Source organism: Lissotriton vulgaris, chromosome 9, assembly GCF_964263255.1.
Source record: "Lissotriton vulgaris chromosome 9, aLisVul1.2, whole genome shotgun sequence".
Lineage (NCBI taxonomy): Eukaryota > Metazoa > Chordata > Amphibia > Caudata > Salamandridae > Lissotriton > Lissotriton vulgaris.
Window position 1 is genome coordinate 493,980,061 of NC_141697.1, and position 21,477 is coordinate 494,001,537.

General features: G+C 40.1%; 1 protein-coding gene across 1 annotated transcript in view; it reads right to left on the minus strand.

Annotated features, from left to right (window-relative positions):
- Positions 1–5,357: 5,357 nt before the first annotated feature.
- TRMT5 (tRNA methyltransferase 5) overlaps positions 5,358–21,477 on the minus strand; it is a 47,758-nt gene continuing 31,638 nt past the window's right edge. Inside the window, exons 4-6 of the mRNA XM_086937954.1 lie at positions 10,055–10,179; positions 6,693–7,347; positions 5,358–5,712 (exon numbers count right to left, since the gene is read on the minus strand). Coding sequence (XP_086794080.1) covers positions 5,642–5,712; positions 6,693–7,347; positions 10,055–10,179 — 851 coding nt within the window. The 3' untranslated portion in view covers positions 5,358–5,641. The remainder of the gene's footprint in view (positions 5,713–6,692; positions 7,348–10,054; positions 10,180–21,477) is intronic.

Genomic DNA, 21,477 nt, shown 5'->3' on the forward strand with positions numbered 1-21,477 from the left:
GGAAAGGGTACGGTTCTGTCCTTTGACTCCCTCAAGCTACAATATCATCTAAGCGACGGAGAATATTTCCGGTACCTTCAGGTACGGCATGCATTACTTACACATATCCCCCGGGACACAACACTCCCTGACGCCTCTCCACTAGAAGACAGAGTGCTAGATAGCCACCTTCCAGAAAAAAACATTTCCTTAATATATAACAAAAAACTCATAAACCATATGGAAGACCCACTGGGGCACCTTAGACTGCAGTGGCAGGAGGACGGACTGGAATTGGATGATGAGGACTGGCAGGAGGAGGTGTCCTCCCCACAGGTTGTGGCAATCCCGATGAGGCTTAGATTGGTGCAGCTGAAGATCTTGCATAGGTCTTATATCACAGGGCCCCAACTGGTCCATATGGGCCGCTCAGAGAGGGGGGAATGTACGAGGGGATGCGGGGAGCTGGGAACGTTTATGCATCCTTTATTGCATTGTACGAGGTTGCAGGAGTTTTGGAGGAGGGTCCACAGCACGTTGCGAGCTGTCCTGGGTATGGAATTGCGTATGGAAGCCTGTGTGTTCTGAATATCTGGGAGCCAACCGACCTCAACACATATAAAAAGCAATGGGTAATGTTGGCTCTCATGATCGCGAAGCGCAATGTGGCCCAATTGTGGGGAGCAAATCAGCCGCCTCGGGTGGAGAAATGGAGGGAGGACTTGGACTCGTGTATGTTCAGGGAAAGATCAGTGTATTCAGCCAGGGGTTTTCCTGGGAAGTGGAGCAAGATCTGGGAGGCCTGGAATAGATATAGGGGGGACATCTGCAACCCCCCAGTGGGTTCCCGTGGAGCACATGTCCCCTTGATCCATCAACTGCAATATATTTTGGAGGTATGGAATGTCATCCACTGATCAGTAACATTTTGTACTATGTCACCTGATGTTTCTTTGTTGACTTTGTTTAATAAAAAGAAAGAAAAAAAGGCTGATAACTTTAATGCTACACTAATATGTTTATAATTTTTAGTTAATAAATAGGCCAGTCTCTAAATAACTAAACATTTTTTTCCTCTCCCGCGCAAAACTGTCAATGTTATAGGCACTTATGGACCCTCTTTAATTAGAATTTTTGAGATCAAGTGTCATAATTATGTGTTTGTGTTTCTCAAGAGAGAGTCATAGGGGTCTTTTGGTTCATGTGTTAGACTCTCATGTGAAGGTTAGAAGGCTAGGACTTTCCGGCTCCATGGTCATTTGTTGGCTGAAAGGTCAGTACCATTACATTGTCATGAATCAGCAAAAGTTAACCATTATCATTGTAGTGGTGAAAGGAGGTGAGAGCCTACAAAGGGTACTGTTTAGGCTTTTATTTTAGTCTTTAGTGGCGTATTCTGGACCGAGGGCTCAGGTTACTCTCGCCTTTGGTGACTTCCGAGGTAGGTTTAGGGACCTCTCCCCAAGCATCTTCACAGCGACACATCCCTCCCCAAAAACAAAACAAACAAACTAAGATCAGTTTACCCGACCACAGTGCCAGCATCACCATGAGGTAGTATTTAGGCTCATGCAAGTATGTGAGGTTGATCACCCTAGTTCACCCAAATACTCCCATTATGTGTGTTTAGACTATTTGTGTGCCCCACCAAAAGGACCATCCTGCCCCCGGGCATGACCCATATCCTGGGCGTTGGCACCTGGGGTGTCTGTGTCACTCTCCTGGCTGCAGGCAGTGATAGCAGTGTACGGCAGTGCTGTGTCGTCCGGAGCTTCCTCCCCTCCGACCTCTTTGGAAGCCAACTGCTTCCTTCAGCCAGTCTTGTCATGTGGCGTCTTCTCCTCGACCAATGAGACCAACAGCCTCACCACACCTCCACACACCTCCACACTGCTGTTGCCTCTCCAGTGATTCCTCCCAATTGCGATGGAAGCATTTCCGGTCTCATGTGTGTCTTTCCGCTACTGTTCCTTTTCCGTGTCAGTTACACCGGAACCACAAGCGTTTCGTCTTCCGCTCAATTTCCACAAGAGCTCGCTGTTATCCTTGCTCTTTGAACCCCAGAGGGCTGTGGCCATTAGTCCGTCGCCTTCCCTAGGAGCACTGGAGCGCTGCTGGTCACGTGGGCATGGCCTATGGTGTCAGCCATGATGGAATTAGTTTCAGAACCCCATCTTTCCCTGCATTCTTGTTGCGGTAACATTTATATATATTTTTTTATAAATATGCCAGCCCTAAATAACCAATTATTATCTCACCCACCCTACCTCCTACTCCTGTCCCGGTAATTTTGCTTCAGCTGGACCTAGGTCTTGGGTTTCTCACATTTCATTATAATTTCATGAAAACATAGCTCCAGATGACTAATGAGAGAAAAGGTGAACATGTCTCAGTGCCCTGCGCACTGGCTGATTTAAATTTCGAGGACCATGTGAAATTAGTATGTACCACAGGCTTCAGATAAGTTTATTGTTTGAAGAAGATCCTGCCCTACATACCCAAACTTGCAAGGAGGAACATGATCCAGGCACTCATTAAGTCTTGCGTGTAATATTACAACTCTTTGATGGTTGGAACCCTCAAATACCTTATATAAAGTCTTCAACATGCTGCATCAACATTGATCATAGGCCTGAAAAAAAGCGGACTTATCTCACCACTTTTAGATAAACTTCACTGGGTATCGGTGCAAAAAAAATGTCTGTTTAAAGTACTCCGCCTAGGTCTTAAAACCATACATCAAAATAACAGCACTACATATATGAACATCATTTTCTCATGGTATTCTCAGAGCAGTAAGGTCTTCCAACAGTGGCTTTGTTGAGGCCACTAGATTCAAGAAAGTGAGGACAGCATTTGGGATTAACAGCGGAAATCTGGAACGCACTCCCATCATCCATCAGACTACAACTTCATGGGATGATATACAGAAAACTGGTTAAAACATCTCTTTCGGCTTAAATTAGGAAGCTAGCCCAGTGTCCCATCGGTCCCTCACATTTCACAATCCTACATTATTCCTGCATACCCAGGACACTTCCTAGGAAGTAGCTGATTGCACTTTGTAAATACAATCAATATTTGAAATAAGGGGTACAGGAAAAAGGGGAGCCCCGTCACAGGGCATGTCAATGAGGGATCACTGGACATCACCTAAAAACCTGTCAACTGCAGCTCACCCAATGGAAAAGGTGGTGTTTAGGTCACACCAAATTGTCATTTCGGCCTTGCCAAGAAAGACCTATATAGCTTGGGTGAGGACAGGTCAGATGTCTTCCTGGACACCTGGGAGGACTGGAACCACGAAATCCTTCACAGGGTGGAAATAACAGCCCAGCAGGCAACTGGCATTGATGGACATGCGAGAAAAACTAGTGGAAGAAAATACCCTCTTCCCAAGGGGGTATATCCTTTTGGACTCCCTTAAGGGGTAAGTAGTCGGAAGAGGCCTAGTTTGGCTAGTTGTTGTCTGCATCATTACACGCTTGGGAGGGGAGAGCTGAAGCAAAAATGCAGCGTTCCAAGGGGCAGGATGGTGGCATTGTGCAATTTGGAGTTTTACCATGAGACCACAAAAAGGATTTGCACAGGTCCATCAGAGGGTATCAGTGTGGCTCTTGCTAAAAGGTAATAAGGGCTGTGTAGTAGTTTGCTCCGGCTAGAGAATTTCAGTCAAGTCATTGGTTGTGACCACTATGGTGAGGACCTTGAGAACTTCGGCCACCCTCTTTATGACTGCAGCCAAAAAAGCACTCTCTTTAGTAGTAGTAGGATCTGAGGGTGTGAGAAGGCTAGAGTTAGGAGAGGTGTTGAGGTCACTGGGGTCTTGTAGGTCATCATACCAGCTGTCTTCATAGTAGGGTTGACCAATTTCATCACGAGTTATAATCTGCTAAACAATGGATTTAAGGGGAATATTTACTTTTTGGGACATTCTGTGGCAATAATCCCTTCAGCTTATTTACAAGGCAGCATCAATCCACTTAACGTGGGTTAAGGCAGCCTTTTAAATAAGGCACCTTTCACGCTACACTTACCGTGAAAGAGGTGGGCAATGGACGTTGCGGTGGGTGTTTACCCACAACACCCATTGATTTTAATGCTGCTCACTATTTACAAGGGTGGCATAAATATAGGGCAGTGCCAAAGATGAGGAAAAACCTGATCTTAACATAGTGCAACAAGGAGAAATGTTGAATGTCTCCTTGTTTCTTCTGTGTCTGAGTGCTGCAATGAGCAGAACATACAGAAACTGCAAATCGTCATGAATTATTGTTTATGTGCAGGACGGTATCTCTTCCTGCACATAAACAATCATTACCTCAATACAGACACCCTTGCAGTCCGGTGCAAGGATGCCTGCGTTAGCACTAGGCTGCGGAGTTTAGCGCCAGCAAAAACACAGGGATGTGCCATACCATTGTAAATACAGTGCATCCCTGCATTTTCAGAATGGCAAAGCGTGGTGTCAGAAATGTTTGCTTAATGCCACGCACTTGTGAATATACTCTGGAATGTGAGATTTTCCTTGTGGAGGTGGGATGTCAAGGGGTGCATGTTGACGTTTGATTGCAGCCAAGTGCTATCTTGGTTGAGGTTGTTGTGGCTCAGTCAGAGAGCACAATGAGCACCTCCTCCGGCAACGATAGAGTTAGAGTCAACACTAACATTTCAGGAACCAGTGTGGATTGTGGCACCAGATGCGGACCCACTAAGATCACCAGAAGCAACTTGGGTTCAAGGGGTCCAACTGGCAGGTAGAGAAAACCTGCCTGCAGGTGTGTCAGAAGTGTCACAGAATGCTCTTGCAGAACTCTAGAATTTGCCTTGGTATGCAGACGGTCCTGGAAACTCAGGTTGTTGCCAGTGGAGGGTTCTGCATCAAGGTCAACTGAGCGTGAGATACAGAAGCATGGGACAGTCCATGCGCCAGGTCAGGTCCTTCCTGGACTGGAAACAAGCATCCTGGGACCTGACCTGGCAGTCCGAGCTGGCCTGTTCCCAATGGGGAGAAGGCTCAAGAATTATTTGCATATGGCTGGGTCCAAACTGGAGTGGTGTGGGGAGCAAATAAATGACGGATTAAACCCAGAACTGTGACTGGGGTGAATGTTTGATTTGTTCAGCATTTTGCCCATCATTTGTTCTTTTTTTAATTTTATCTATCGCATTAGCTCTGAACCTAAAGTTCCACTTAGCCACAACTTAAACATATTGGAAATTATATTACCTTTTAAAGCCACTAACAGAAAATAGATGTAAAAATGTTATCGGTACAGGTGAGTTTACTCTAAAGATGGCATTCAGGGTAGGCACCCTTAGCCTGTCAGTAGATATTGCACTGAAAGAATAAGATACCTGGTTATGTGAAAACGGCATAGCTATCAATGAATACATTTAATCAGAGTAAAGCGCTTATGTCATCAACAACCTTTTGCATCATTAAATTAATTCCAAAAACAAAATTTGAAATTCAAACTGTTATACATTTTGATAGTCTGCACCCTTTCCAAACATGTTTCATTCCTGTAGGTAGAGCATAGGAGCACACATTTGTAGTCTATTAGAGAAGAGCAAAACCCCATAGCTTGAAAAAAACATCTTTGTGTTTCATATATATTCAACTTTTTCAGAATCTTAGAACTATAAATGATATACTGAATCAGTTAGATGTATTTTCATTGCTCTCTTCGTCTCTTCGAAGACGCTTAGACAATGGCTCATCTGTACTTTCTGCAGAAAAGTATAAAATAAAAAGTTAACGGAAGTTTAAAATAATAACCGTGTAGTAATATGTTCTGAATATGTAAAAACAAATGAAAACAGAAGCAGAGGCAAAATTACATTTTCTTAAATAGGAACATTTGGAAGGCATGTTTTAAAAAGGGAGAACAGGTTAAACCTGCTATAAAAAGAAAAAGCATTTAATTATGCAATTCAAATGGATAGAGTGGGGGTGTGCCCTCCACCGCATAACTTTAATTTCATAGACAATTGTAGGCAAATATGACGCTTCCACTTTTGACCTCTGCCGTCCCCGCCCTCTTCCCAGCATAATGGAACTGACTGCTATTCTGACTGACCCAGGTGGAATGGGTGAAGCACAGATTTTCGAGGTCAGTCCCCACTGAAACGACCAAACTTACAACCTTTCTGTAATGTCGTCCATCGGAAATATCAGCCACCTCGCGCAAAACTCATGGCCGGCATTCCCGGCTAGATGCAAATTGGGTGTATAGGGGACTACCTGCCCCATATGGACAATGTTTTTCTGCAGTGTTTTGGGAGCCCGGTGAATGCAATATCAGAAGGGGAAAGAGTAGTGTGCACCTGCTACTGCTGCCACACGGCCTCAACACTCTTTTCACTGCCAATGTATTGAAGTTATGAATGTCTAATAGGCTCTAGCTGACAGCTAATCAAACCCCAAACAAGTCATAACTGACCCACACATTTCCTTGTAGAGGCTGAATTATCCTTTTGTGAACAAACCTTCACAAATTGAGCATGCACACTATTTGACCTGCAATGAAACAGAATGCGGGCAATAGTCCATCTGCTAATTCATTAAGAAGGATTTGATTCACGCATGACTACATTTTTTAAACATAGGTCGATATTCTGAACCTTCAGAGAAGGTCACTAAAACGTGCATGCTTTTTTTTCTCTACAGATTGAAACATTTTACAACAGGTTTTTGGTAACAGACTTACCTGGTGTTGCACAATAATTCTTGTAGACGACCCTTGCAGGGATCCTAAAACTAATGCACATCATTTCCTTATTTGGTGCAACGTTTCGCACAAGATGGATGGAACAACATTCCTCGATAGAGGCGCCCATAAAAGCTTCAGCTCTCCGCCTTATGTCGCTAGCAGGATTATCATCTTTTGAGAAGCTGTAACAGTGCACAGTGGGAAGGATGATGTTTTTGCTTGGTTGTTCATCTAAGAGACCCTGAAAAGCATCCAAGAACTCAACAGCCAACCCTGGCAAATTCATCACAATATGCACAGAGTTTTTTCTTTCCTCTGGTGGCAGCACCAACTGTTGAGCTAATTGTTCTTTCACTGTCCCAGTGATAAAATCACGACCATCCATGTTGAATGTCTGTACTTTTTTATCCACTTTGTTCAATTTGCAATTATGCAACAGCCATTTGTGGGATTCTGGATTAAGATCATTGGCAAATACTGTGCAGTTTTTCTTGGCAGCAGGGATGGCGAAAGGACCAACCCCAGCAAACACATCAAAGAGTATGTCACCAGACTTCAGCAACCCAATGACCCGTTCGTGTTCGGTGCTCAGCCGTGGATTCCAGTAGACTTTGGAAAAATCAAATTCATAGCTGATGTTGTTTTCTCTAACCTAAAAAATTAAAAATCACATAGAAGCCAATCAGAGCTTTTATTTACAGTACAATTTACAGAAGGCTACTTTAGACGAAGGCACTATACAAAACCTTTGCATGCATTTTTAACTAGCCAACAGGGCTCCATATGATGCGGACTATAGCCGATCTTTAAGATTTCAGCAGAGCGAGAGTGCCCAGAGGGTGGGGTGGGGTGGGGTGGGTGATACTGTGCTCTCTCACTCTCGTCAAGTTAAACTGCACATGCTATCTTTTATATGGCAGATGACAGGATTCATTAAGTTGACTCACTCAAAATGCCCCTGCTAAATAACAGGACATTCTTCTGTGAAGGGAATGCAAACAGCACATCTACAAATCCTTTCATTCAGAATCACTGTTGCTCTCCACTTGTTAAAAATGCAAAGACTCAGGGATGCAGTAACTAAGACCCCAGTGGATCAGAAACAGCTCGCCTGCACAACAAGATATTAATTTGGCACTCGAGACCTATGCGTCACAAATCTGGTCCTTATTAACTCTGGACCGGAAAACAAAACAAGTACTGGCGACTATTGTACTGCGCACAGTCAGCTTTGCCACAGCAGGTTTGTGAACCAGTGAGAAAGTGCAGACAAAGTAATCCGAAAATGGATGTTACAAGAAGCAAAAATGACTGGCTTTTCTGTAGCATCCATTTTCCAGAAGTTATATCAGCGCGTGTGCCCCATTCCTACCTGGATGCTCACTGTCTTTCAAACAGTTCCTCGTCCATTCAAGTGCATACAGAAGGACATACAGCCAATAGAAAGAAATGGTGACACCCAAAAAACTCCAATGGGAAAATTCAAGTTGCGAGTCACAAAGTTTCAAGTCAAGGTGAATGTTCCAAGGTAAAATAGCAAATGGCTGCTCTAAATCTGTAAGTAGAGAATATAATATGTTCCCCATGATGCAAGCATCACACAAGTTAAAAATAAAGAGCTACAAACCAGGTTTTGTAGAGTGTTGGAAAAAAGGGAGGCTCTCTGCATTAATGTACCAAGAAGTAATGCAAGAAAGTCCCTAGACTCCAGTTAGATATTTAAGACTTGACCTATATTAAACATTATGCAATGGCTAAACATAGCATTCATTGATCCAACTGTGTCTCTTACTAGTATGCCTATCTACAGCTAACTAAATATGGTGTTGCTCTTAGCTAAACATTTACACTACATGCCTGAAGAAAGCTTTGAGACTAATGGGATCAACAAGCTGCCCTCTGCCAACACCACACAAGCTAGAACTGTTGTGTTGCAACTGATGGAATATCAGGCCAACATGAACGTTTGTTGGTTGGCTATGTACACCTGAAGGGAAAAGTAACATGCATCCTGACTCACAATGGCCCTGAACAAAAAGACCGGGTCACTGCACCAGCCAGCCGTGTATACGAGGACACCGCTCCTTCACGCCGCAGATTCGAGCCTTATCTAGGACCGCTGGCCCAAACTCACAGGTTGCTCACCTGACAACTGCCGTGTTCAATCATCTCCCTCTGTGAACGCCGTTTTGATTAATTGACGGTCAAAAACCCCCCGGAGTCCATTTTTGGACGGATATTCTATTTTATGCAAGAATATACAGACTGTACTCCAGCGGTCCCTACTGCTGGCCGGCCCAAGAGCACATAGCGTTTACTCTTGTACACGCCTCCCCTCATCAAGGAGGCGCATCATTGTTTTTACCAGGCATACTTAATTTGTACAGTCCTGATGATGATCCCCTTGTACCCTTGAGCGCGGGATCGAAACGTCGACCTTTTATAGTAGCTATACAGTAAAGCCATTGTGTATCAAATTCCTGTATGTACTACTCTGGCAAAACACTTGTACCATCAATTTAAAAGTGTCCAGATTGCTCACTTCTCTCTTGCCTGCGATATCTTCTTCTCCTTACAACTATTCTTTATTCTTCACCTTCTCTGTTCTGTGGTAAAAGCACAGGATTGTGCTCTCTAAAATGTCTCTTATACATTATACAATTCCACTATTGTTATGAAAATAAATTCCATGTCCGGCTGGACCTGGATAAAAATATAAGCAGCTCATCACGGCTTGTCTTATTATCCTTACTGTATATTTTCGAAATTGCTTTGGACCGTTGTCCCTCTGAACCTGAACAAAAAGCAGCATTAATGATAGCTACATAGAGAAGTCAAACTTCACTCAGCATTGCCTGCTGAGTAACCAATGGACCTGAAAGGTTTAGATGCGGACACCAATAATGATAGATGTGACAATGAAACCTCTGTATGTATGTTTGGTAAATGTCCACAGGCTGAGAAGGACAAAAAGAAGTGTTCCTAGATAAACCCTCAAATCGTCAACTTACTGTATTTCCACAGAGAGGGGGGTTCACGTGGTATATGGAAGTATGGATCCTTCAGGAACAAAAATGGGTTAATAGCAACAAACAAAGCATAAATCAAAAGCAATGCATTTACCCTTTCCAAGAAAGCATCACAAGTATGGGCAAAAAATAAACCGTAAGAAATCTCATGTACACTATAAAACAATCAAAACCGACAAATATTAAACAAACAACGGACTAAATGTTTCGAGCATATGTACATAAAGTGTGAACGAGATACAACAGGGGAAATATAAAGACGTTTGTGGTTACAGCATCCAGAATATTCTTTCACATTTCTCCTCCAAATCAGTCAGAACCCATACACACCTTTGTTATCATGTTATTATCCCCAGCCAGAATTTCCATTTGAAAATTTCGGTACGTGGTATCTATCGTGTTGGTCTTATTTACTACGGAGGTGATTCCTGGGTTCTTATCCATTATGACTTCACCTGGAATAAACATTTAAAGAAAATAAAGGCTACTTTTAGTCAAATATTTTCATACATTTTTTCACATTATATATGTATGTTAAGGGTGTGGTAGCCTCAGTTGGCCAATCAAGGCAGAGCTATTGGCTGTCTATTATAGACAACCTTTTTCAACAGCATATTGAAAGGGACAGATCAGTACTGCAGGACGGGGTCCCAAACCTAGAGACTTCATACTGATTACCATGTTAAGAGACGAATATCAGTTCACTTTTCCAATTCTATCTAATAACCGTTTCAAATGGACAGAAACGCATGCTTCTCTCTGGGTAATGGGTGAGCAACCTGCAGAGATTATGTTTTTTACAAATGCTTTTGCAATTTTGCAAGTGGTGTTCACTATTTCATATTTTTCAGTTTCTACCTTCTTGCAATTTGTGAGAGAATATAAATGTGAAATCCTGGATGAAGCTTGAAAGCTAGATATTTATGAAAACTAGATAAATGTTGGTATTCCGTAAGGGCTCAACTGAAAAGACTAGTCAAGGTCTTACCATACAATAATAATAATAATTACATTCACAAAATCGTGAATTCACTGGATGGGAAAGAGAAATCACAGTCCCGATTTGCACTTGCAACTTGTACAAAAAGCTTGTGAACAACGAATATAGATCGATTAGAATACCGCTTTAGCATGAGCAATATATTTTGAACCCAAATGTTTAATGCACTCCTGTGTTATACCAAGATTTGCAGGCCTTTTCGTATGCGAAAGCCTAAGCCTCGTTTTCACCTTAGCACTGTTCAGCGAGAAAATTAGAATACACTAAGTTCTGCAAAGAAATTTCTACCCTGCATCTCTCCTGCAATGTCTTTCCATCTGTTTTCTCATGAGAACCAAGGCAATCTATCTTAGCTACTGCCTGCAGTGGTTTCACTATCAGTTATGTAACTCCTTCGTTTTCTTATGTGAAGGAAGGTATAAATGTAATACAATTCCTAGAGGTGTTAGTGTTATATACTCCATACGTTTTTGAGGGCAAAGTCGCATGGTTTTTTTTGAGGTTACTACTTCCTTTGCATTTTGTCAATAAACATGTTCCAGACTTTGAGTAGGCTGAGAGTAGTTTTATTTAACAGGCGGAGCTACACAAAACATGCTTCTGCGTTCTCTGGACTCTGCCTCTCACAGTGCTATAGAACATTTCTTTGTACAAAACAACCAGGAGCCAACAGTTCAGCAGTAGAGTACAATCCGTTTTCAATGGGTACTGATCATCACAAGACCATGAAAAATACAATGAATAGAAACTGGTTATCAAGGAAATCTATTAATTTTTAGGTCGAGCCTGTGCAGCGCACGCGCTGTGCAAGGCATGCAGTAGTGGAGTATGGCTTTGAAGCCCCGCCCACTCTCTGCCCATATTTTTAATTGGCTTGTGTCATTGTCCTTTGTAAACGCTGGCTTCCAAGTCGTTAGTAGGCTTGTTAATCTCTCCTTGGTAACATCTTGTCTGCATTTGTTACCTCCCATAACAAATGGACCTTTTACTGGTGTTATTACATGGTCTACTATATAAGTTGGTGAGCACTATTTTCTTTAATGGTCTTCCCCCTATTCCACCCAAGACATCAGGGCACGCTGGATATTGCAGCACGCTGCACGCTTTGACTACTTTATTAAAATTACTATGTTGTCCGCTTTAACTATAGAGGCCATGCTTATTCAATTATTTTATTTATGGCGCAGTCCACTTTCAGTTTAGCGTCCAAGCTTATTTAACGATTTTACAGGTGGCCACTTTCAAATTAGCGGTCGCGCTTATTTATTTTATTAATAGTGAGGGCCGCTTTCCCTTCAGCAGCTGCACTACAGAACATTTCTAAATCAATTATTGTGTTTTTGCTTTGTGTGAAAGCGCACCATATGAGTGTTCACTTTAATATTGTCAGTGCCCCTTTGTTTAGACGCTGCTCACTGTAACCTGAATACGGTGAGCATCGCCTAAAGGAAGGGCGCAGCCAACATTAAAGTGCTCTCGCATTTGCGAGAGTTTGAGCTATTGGCATTAAAAATAACAATGCCATGGGAGCGCCCCCGTACGCCGCAGCTGGGCCTTCTCCATGTAATGGAACAAGTGGGTGGCAACATTTATAAACAACATTTACTGCCTTTTTTGCCTTACCGTGGCCAAGAGGGATGTGGCCCGCTCCTGGAAGGACCCTAGGCCCCCCCCGGTGAGAGTATGGAAAAAGGGATTAGACTACTGTATGGGGTTGGAGCGTCCAGTGTTTGAGGCCCGAGGCTGCCCCAGGAAGCACTATAAAATATGGAAGAGATGGGCGGAATACAGGGGATTGTGGCTGGGGCCGCCAGCACAGCGCGATGTGGATGCAGAACAGAACAGATACATTTAGAACCTGGGTGAGGGAGAGTATGCATTACCCGTTTCATAATTATTTTCTTTCCTAGACCTGTGAGGGCATCGTGCGAGGGGTTAGGGTGGGAATCCGGGAGGGGGTAGTTAATACGGGGCAGGGGGGTGGGAGAGTTGTAATAATTATGCTTCTTTGAACTACTGTATTGATTGCTATTCTGTGCATTTTGATTATATGCTCACAGCCCCTCCGGTGTTCGGAGTACTGTGGTTTACTTGCAATCTCTCTCAAGAAAACAATAACATTTTGTTCTGAAAAAAAAAACCAACAATGCCTTTTATATATGTGTTGGGTTTAAAACACAAATAACAGGCATTGTCATTTACAATGCCAATTGCTTAAACGCTCTTAAAAGCGAGACCTATTGCATTGAAAATGCTTGTTTTAATTATACACAAGAATGTGTGTTTAGGGATAGCGGTCATTTGTACAACCAACAAGGGAAGACCCATTATTCTGTCAGACTTTTTGGCAGTTTTTGTAATAAGTGTTTTTTTTTATATATAGACACAACAGGAATCTAAACATTTTGATAAAATTAAACAATCATAACAAATGATCTGCTTATTAAATTAATACTCATCAACATATGTGGGTTGGCACATCAAATAGCAGGGGCAAAAACTGTGCCAAAGTTACATTTTCAGGATGAGGATTGCAAATATTTACCACGCAAGAGTGTTGCAATATGGCTGAGGTTGGCAGGAAACCTTGAAAACTGGCCAGCCCCTTACATTTTTTTAAACTATGAAGACACAAGGAACTCAGATTTGGTTTGTGTGATTCCACCACTTTTCTTTACCTGGATGCCCTGCAAACATAAAACTATGGCTAGGTATACACAATTGCGTTATGTTCAATACCCTAATACCGTGCACTTACAAACTTCTCCTGATCAATTCAATACCTTATGTTTTAGTGACATACATGACAGCTCCAAACTAAGGAATGTGTCAGCCCTCGTATTATTAGATGCAGAAAAGATATTTGATCACGTAATCATGTAAAGTGCCCCTTCACGATCAGGACCTTTAAAAGGACCTTTAAGGAATTTGGTTTTAGATGGTTATTGGGCGAGTAGGAAATCTGTATGACCAGCTAAAGATTTCTTCATCCCCTGAGGGGTACCACGATTGGCTGTCCGGGCTTCTTTTTGTAATAGAACTGAAACTGTTGGCATATCCAATTAAAAGACTCGGACATCAGTGAGATACTGAATGGTATTTCATACACTACATTGTTACTCTACACAGATATTGTGTTTAAAATGTGTAACCCATATATACATCCCTCCAAACTTACCAACAAAATAGAATTCTTGATGAGATTAAACAGTGACAAACCGAAATGATGCCCTTGATCAAGAAGAAATTGGAAAGGAGAAAACAAGAAGAACTAGCAATAAGACAAACAGAGACCCTGAAGTATTGGTTGATCGCCTTTGAACTAGAACTGAAACTAGGTTGAGAACAATCAAAGATTAGGAGTGCAATTTAAGATGGTCTATCAAAAGTTACCGTACCACTTGTGTATAGACAAGGTGGCAACGATTCCAGAAGAACTTGGTTTAGCTGCCTGTCTTTCCAATTAAGCAAGGACTACTTACAAAATGTGGAGAAATGTCTTGCTAAATGTATATAGCAAACTTACGGCCATATTCATCAACATGAATTGCGCTCGCAAATGGCCAGATTCTGAGAATCTGGCCGTTTGCGAGTGCGATTTTTGCATTTGGGATTCATCATCCCAAATGCAAAAATCGCTATTACCGAAATCGCATATTTGCGAGGAATTGGATTTAAGGAATCTCTAATAGAGATTCCTTAAATCCAATTCATCAACCAATTGGAAATTGCGAATTCGCAATATTTAGTCGCAATTTACCACCAAGTCTGACTTGGTGGTAAATTGCGAAAAAAGAGTAAAAAGCACTTTAGTGCATTTTTTTCTTTTGCATGTTACACTCACACATGTCCTCTGGACATGTGTGTGCGCAACACCTGTTCAAATGTGCATTTGAGGGGTGCTACAGGGTGTCCTTTGGACACCCCTGGCACCCTTCAAATCGCAATCTTATTTGCGATTAGCAAATTGCTAATCGCAAATTAGGAATACTCCCCATTCATTCCTATGGGCCTTTTGGCCTATAGGAATGAATGGGGAGTTTTTCCTTATTTGCGATTAGCAATTTGCTAATCGCAAATAAGGAATCAGTAGGAATCGCAATAAATTTTGCTAATCCTACATGAATCCCGTTTTGCGAGTCCTTAATAGCGAATCGCTATAATTCGCTATTAGGGCCTCGCAAAACGGGAGATTGATGAATCAGGCTGTTAAAGAGCTAACATAAAACTGTATTTGCCATACGCAGCTAACACTCAGAGAGGGATGCGTGTCCAGCCTAAAATGTGACATGTCGGCCAAATAGATTACTGCAACCTGCCAGTGTACAATTTGGTGGGGAGGAGACACCAATGTGGGTGAAGTTTGAAAATGTCCTCTTGAAACTATTCACCACAATTCTATCCTAGATCACACCAGCAACATTAGGAAGACAGCATCTAAAAATGCCACCATTTGGATGAACTATTGTAGGTAGCAAGGACCCCCTGATAAGGATAGATATCCTGGGACAGGGTAAACAATATGTGAGAAAAACAATCCCAGGCATAAACTAAGGAGAATACACAATAGATTAAACAAACAAACTAGTTCAGTGGGAAAAATTATTTGTATTTTAATTTGATAAAAAGAGAGATAAAAATTCAACACAGTAATCACAATTGATAAAAAATTGATACAAATGTATTCACAAAACAGATAAAAAGAAAGTTAAATGGTCTCCAGTCAACGCGTTTCGACATATACAATATGTCTTCTTCAGGACATTAACCATCAAAAAGCTCTGTAAGACATAATTATAGCATAAAATTACTATAAAAATTCATTAAAATTAATCTCACATGATTATTACTGAACTAGATTAGAGTTTGTTAGCACATTCTATTGGTAAACAGAAAAAAACTTATTTCATTCCAACTCTGTGATAAAACCGCTCTAACAAGACATCATACATCATACATTTATTTCGTCATAGGCTTACTAATAAAACACCTTATGTACAAGATAATATTCACCTAATCCTATTTAGCGTAAGTTGTAACACAGGGAGAAATATGCTTATAAGATATCCTCTGTTTTAGCCATTTAACATGGTGAACTATTGTTTTAGTTTCAATACAGCTTTGGTTCAAAAAAAGAATTTTCAATGAATTCACAAGCTTGTTCTGTCTTTAACGATGAATGAGTACAAAAAGATGAAAAAGGTATATTTGGTATGAAATATTCACATGTCTATTACTAAACTTATTATTCAACCAATATAATGATGTCTACTAAAGTAGTGCATGAGGAAAGGTAAAAAGAAAAGATAAAGAAAGACAAAGTATATAGAAATAAGTGGACAGATAACACGTTAATAACTAAACTAGGCTAGTACAAGGCTCTGTTATTTGAAATGATGGCCTAAAAGGCCATACATTATGGTGTTATATTCTTACCTATTTATGCAGTAATATAAGGGGACATATATCAAGTCTCTTCCTTATTTATCCCAGAATTGGAAACACGGTCAGAAGTTCCTAAAGTGAAAAGATATAATCACAATGGTTCGCATTTTAATGTAAGAACTATTCTAGTATGAGAAATAGGTTTAGTTTAGAGCTATGTTTATGTTAATGTTCCACTATTCTTACCCTAAAATTAGAATTCATAGGTTCCACAAAATAAGGTCCGGATTAAAAGGTGATTGGTAGCGTGGTTATTTATGAATATGTTCGTGCTACCTATGAAATCAACACAAGAAAAGTGTACATAGTATCAATTGAGATCGTGCTTGTTGTGTACAATTAGCCCAAATATTATAGTGTACTATTTTTTAAGTAATTTAATTCAATGACTATTGCTCTTCTAACTAGGATTTTCATCACAGCCTACAATACAACCACAGCATTTAGCGTAACTTGCAGCTGCGCTCCTCAGAATAGCTGTCACTGTTTATAAGTGAACCCAACTATTTCATTTTGGTAAGAAGTTTATTGGCTATACCCGTATAAGTAGTACAGCACGCTCGATCTCAATTGATACTATGTACACTTTTCTTGTGTTGATTTCATAGGTAGCACGAACATATTCATAAATAACCACGCTACCAATCACCTTTTAATCCGGACCTTATTTTGTGGAACCTATGAATTCTAATTTTAGGGTAAGAATAGTGGAACATTAACATAAACATAGCTCTAAACTAAACCTATTTCTCATACTAGAATAGTTCTTACATTAAAATGCGAACCATTGTGATTATATCTTTTCACTTTAGGAACTTCTGACCGTGTTTCCAATTCTGGGATAAATAAGGAAGAGACTTGATATATGTCCCCTTATATTACTGCATAAATAGGTAAGAATATAACACCATAATGTATGGCCTTTTAGGCCATCATTTCAAATAACAGAGCCTTGTACTAGCCTAGTTTAGTTATTAACGTGTTATCTGTCCACTTATTTCTATATACTTTGTCTTTCTTTATCTTTTCTTTTTACCTTTCCTCATGCACTACTTTAGTAGACATCATTATATTGGTTGAATAATAAGTTTAGTAATAGACATTTGAATATTTCATACCAAATATACCTTTTTCATCTTTTTGTACTCATTCATCGTTAAAGACAGAACAAGCTTGTGAATTCATTGAAAATTCTTTTTTTGAACCAAAGCTGTATTGAAACTAAAACAATAGTTCACCATGTTAAATGGCTAAAACAGAGGATATCTTATAAGCATATTTCTCCCTGTGTTACAACTTACGCTAAATAGGATTAGGTGAATATTATCTTGTACATAAGGTGTTTTATTAGTAAGCCTATGACGAAATAAATGTATGATGTATGATGTCTTGTTAGAGCGGTTTTATCACAGAGTTGGAATGAAATAAGTTTTTTTCTGTTTACCAATAGAATGTGCTAACAAACTCTAATCTAGTTCAGTAATAATCATGTGAGATTAATTTTAATGAATTTTTATAGTAATTTTATGCTATAATTATGTCTTACAGAGCTTTTTGATGGTTAATGTCCTGAAGAAGACATATTGTATATGTCGAAACGCGTTGACTGGAGACCATTTAACTTTCTTTTTATCTGTTTTGTGAATACATTTGTATCAATTTTTTATCAATTGTGATTACTGTGTTGAATTTTTATCTCTCTTTTTATCAAATTAAAATACAAATAATTTTTCCCACTGAACTAGTTTGTTTGTTTAATCTATTGTGTATTCTCCTTAGTTTATGCCTGGGATTGTTTTTCTCACATATTGTTTACCCTGTCCCAGGATATCTATCCTTATCAGGGGGTCCTTGCTACCTACAATATTTTACCCACGGTTTCCGTGTGGGACCTTTCTTGTTCCTTTATCTATTAAGTTACCGCTCACTTTGTGTAAACTGTGTAGGTCTTTGCCTCAGTTTGTTATCTGATTCCCTATTTTCTCTTCATTTTTCCATCTCATATATTCTATGTAAATAGGTATAAAATATGGCTCATATGGAAACATTTGGTTTCTCTGATGACGAATTTGCTACCCTTGTTGGCACAAGTATACCATTAGGTACTAACTTTATGTCTAAACCACAGAATAATAGCGATCTAGTCAAACTGTCAAACTTAAAAAAGAAACTAATAAGGATAGAAGCTCATGGTGAGTTTATGTTAAATTACCTTAAAGCTGCCATCATTCCTTTAGGTTTACGAGTCAGGAATATTCCTGGGCTATTTGTGGACGTCAAGACATTTATCCACAAATGGAGCTTGATAGCTAGTAGGTGCTCTAGAGATCTAATGATCCTTATTATATCAACTTCCAAGGAGATAGCGTCAGATATTAAAAAAGAAATAGAAGAACTAGAAAATAAAATTAAAACGTCAACAGTGTTAACAGACGCAGACAAACAACTTGAATCCCTGAACAATGATATTCTGTCCTTCTCTGAATATTTAACCAAAAGGAAGCAAGAAAAATTCGCCAAGGATAAAAAATTCTATACCTTGGAAAGGGCATACCCCTACCTAGGTGAAGGTTTCTATAAACCTGATAACCAACAAGGTGATGGTAACTACAACCATCCAAGAGTAAATAACTTTACTGACTCGTCGGATCCTGAATCCGATAATGAGCAAAACTACCCGGACGATGGTCACTATAACCCCCAAAATGGCCGCAGGAATACTCGTCAGCCTTTTTTAGGGTACCGAGGAGGGAAACGGGGAAGACAGAGGGTACGTTTTCAACCAACAACCCGAGGACAACATCAGTCTTACCAACATCAAATGGAACCCCAGCCCCAACATTATCTGGAGACTCGCAGTCGGCAGTACCAGCGACAATGGATGTGATCCCCATTTTTAATTTATCAAAACACAATCTCAAATCTTCAGATATCTCATTACTATCGAAGGGGTTGACCTTTGTACCCCATGCAAATGTCAATTCCTTCGAATTATATCAAGATGTTCATTCATTTTTTAGAAAAATAAGACTGCAAAAATTCTTTCTAGATAGGGTAGAAATGGAACAGGAAGAAACTACTAATAATATTGTAGCCTTGCCCTCTACATTTACACCATCTTTAGACCAAGTGGGCCCTGAGGTGGCGGTTTTTGAGAAGGTGGTGCTTGCCAAATTAGAACAGGCTTTAAGGTTCATACCAAAATCCAAGTATAACATTACAAAAGAAGAGCATAACTCTTTGAGTGATTTTAAAAATGACAAATCCCTAATAATAAAAAGTAGCGATAAGGGAGGCGGCATTGTCCTTATAGATTGTCAGGCATATGAAACTAACATGCTTAATATGCTTAATGACCACCTTTTCTATAAAGAAGTTATGAATGATCCAACAAACAAAGTAATGAGAAAGATTCGTGAAACCACCAAGAGAGCCTTAGACAGACAAATAATAACTAAAAAAGAATATGAATTTCTAAACACCTCTCAGGGTAAACTAGCATGCATCTATGGTTTGCCCAAGATGCACAAAAATCAACAGGACCCCCCTTATCGACCAATAGTGTCCACAATTGGTACCCCGACTGAAGCTATCTCCAAGTATGTGGACAATATCTTGAGACCTTATATATCTTTATCTCCATCCTATATTAAAGATACTGGAGAAATTATAGCAAAAGTAGAAAACCTAACATTTAATGAAAATAAAGACCTCCTTGTAACATTGGATGTTGAGGCTTTATATAGTAACATCCCGCAGAAAGGCGCTTTGGATGCGACAATGTGGTTTATAGATCTCCACCAAATACCCTGCAATAAACAATTTGTGTATGAGTGTCTGTCCATTGTGCTACAGGAGAATGTTTTTCAATTTGGTAACCGTATGTACCAGCAGATCAAGGGTGTAAGCATGGGGGCGGCCATGGCCCCCTCGATAGCGAACATATATATGGCTCTTTTTGAGGCACGTAACATTTACAACGAGATGGCACCATTCTACGAGTCTGTTTCCCACTGGTACAGGTATATTGATGATATTTTTTTCATCTGGACCAGTGGGGAACAGACCCTTGTGGAATTCTTGGAATGGATCAACCTCGCAGACGATAATCTACACTTCACTGCAAGGTTTGATACCAGTAAAGTCGAATTTCTAGATATATACATCAGAAATAGTGACAAAAAGCTAGAAGTAGATCTATATACTAAACCTACGTCGAGGAATACTTTGCTCCATTTCTCTAGTTACCACCCTCGGAGCCAAAAAGACGGAATACCTTTTTCCCAGTTTCTTAGAGTAAGACGTAATTGTACTAACATCAAGGACTACGACATGCAATCAGAACTAATGAAGAAGAAATTCATCGACAGAGGTTACCCTCACCGATTAGTCCGGCAAGCTTACAAAAGAGCTAGATTTTATGATCGGGATGCTCTTCTAAGACCTAAAAATGAGACCCAGGAAAGGAAATTGGTGTGTGTTACGCGACACTCTACCATGAATGCAACTATCAGGCAGATAGTTAATGCAAATTGGCATCTGCTAAATATAGAGCAAGCAAAACCCAAACTGAAGAAACCGATGTTTGCACATCGTAGAAATAGGAACCTTAAAGATTTCATCGTAAGATCAAGACACATAGGGACCACTGAAAAACCCCCATTCATACAAAAATCTATACAAGGAGCAAACCCTGTGAAAGGCACCTCTAGATGCGGATCTTGTCAATCATGCAAAGACATTTTAATAGGAGAGTCATTTCAATTAAATGGCTATGACATCAAAGCCAGTGACCTATGGACTTGTAATACAAGTAATGTGGTTTATTTGCTCGTGTGCCCTTGCAATTTGGGGTATGTGGGTGAAACATCCAGACCAATAAAAACTCGGCTTACAGAGCATAGGTCTGCTATCAAGACTAAAAAACTTTCTGCACCCCTAGTTGTACACTACAATGATTACAATCATGCCCCTTCTGATCTGCGATGGCGTATACTTGAAAAAATTAATACCCCAAATAATAAGGGAGGAGAACAAATACGAAAAAAACGCGAAGTTTTTTGGATCTTCTCTCTTAAAACTTTCACCCATGGGCTCAACAATGAATTACCCTGGGAGAATGCCATCTCATAAGTGGCTAAAGACTCTTTTAGTTACTCTGAATCTTTGACTTAAAATGGCTTAAAGTCCTTTTTAATATCAAGGTGTGTTTAACACACAGAGAATCAATAGAATAGCCCTTGTCCTCAATACAAATCTAATTATATACATAACATTTCTATGACTGCGTATCATATTTTGAACTATG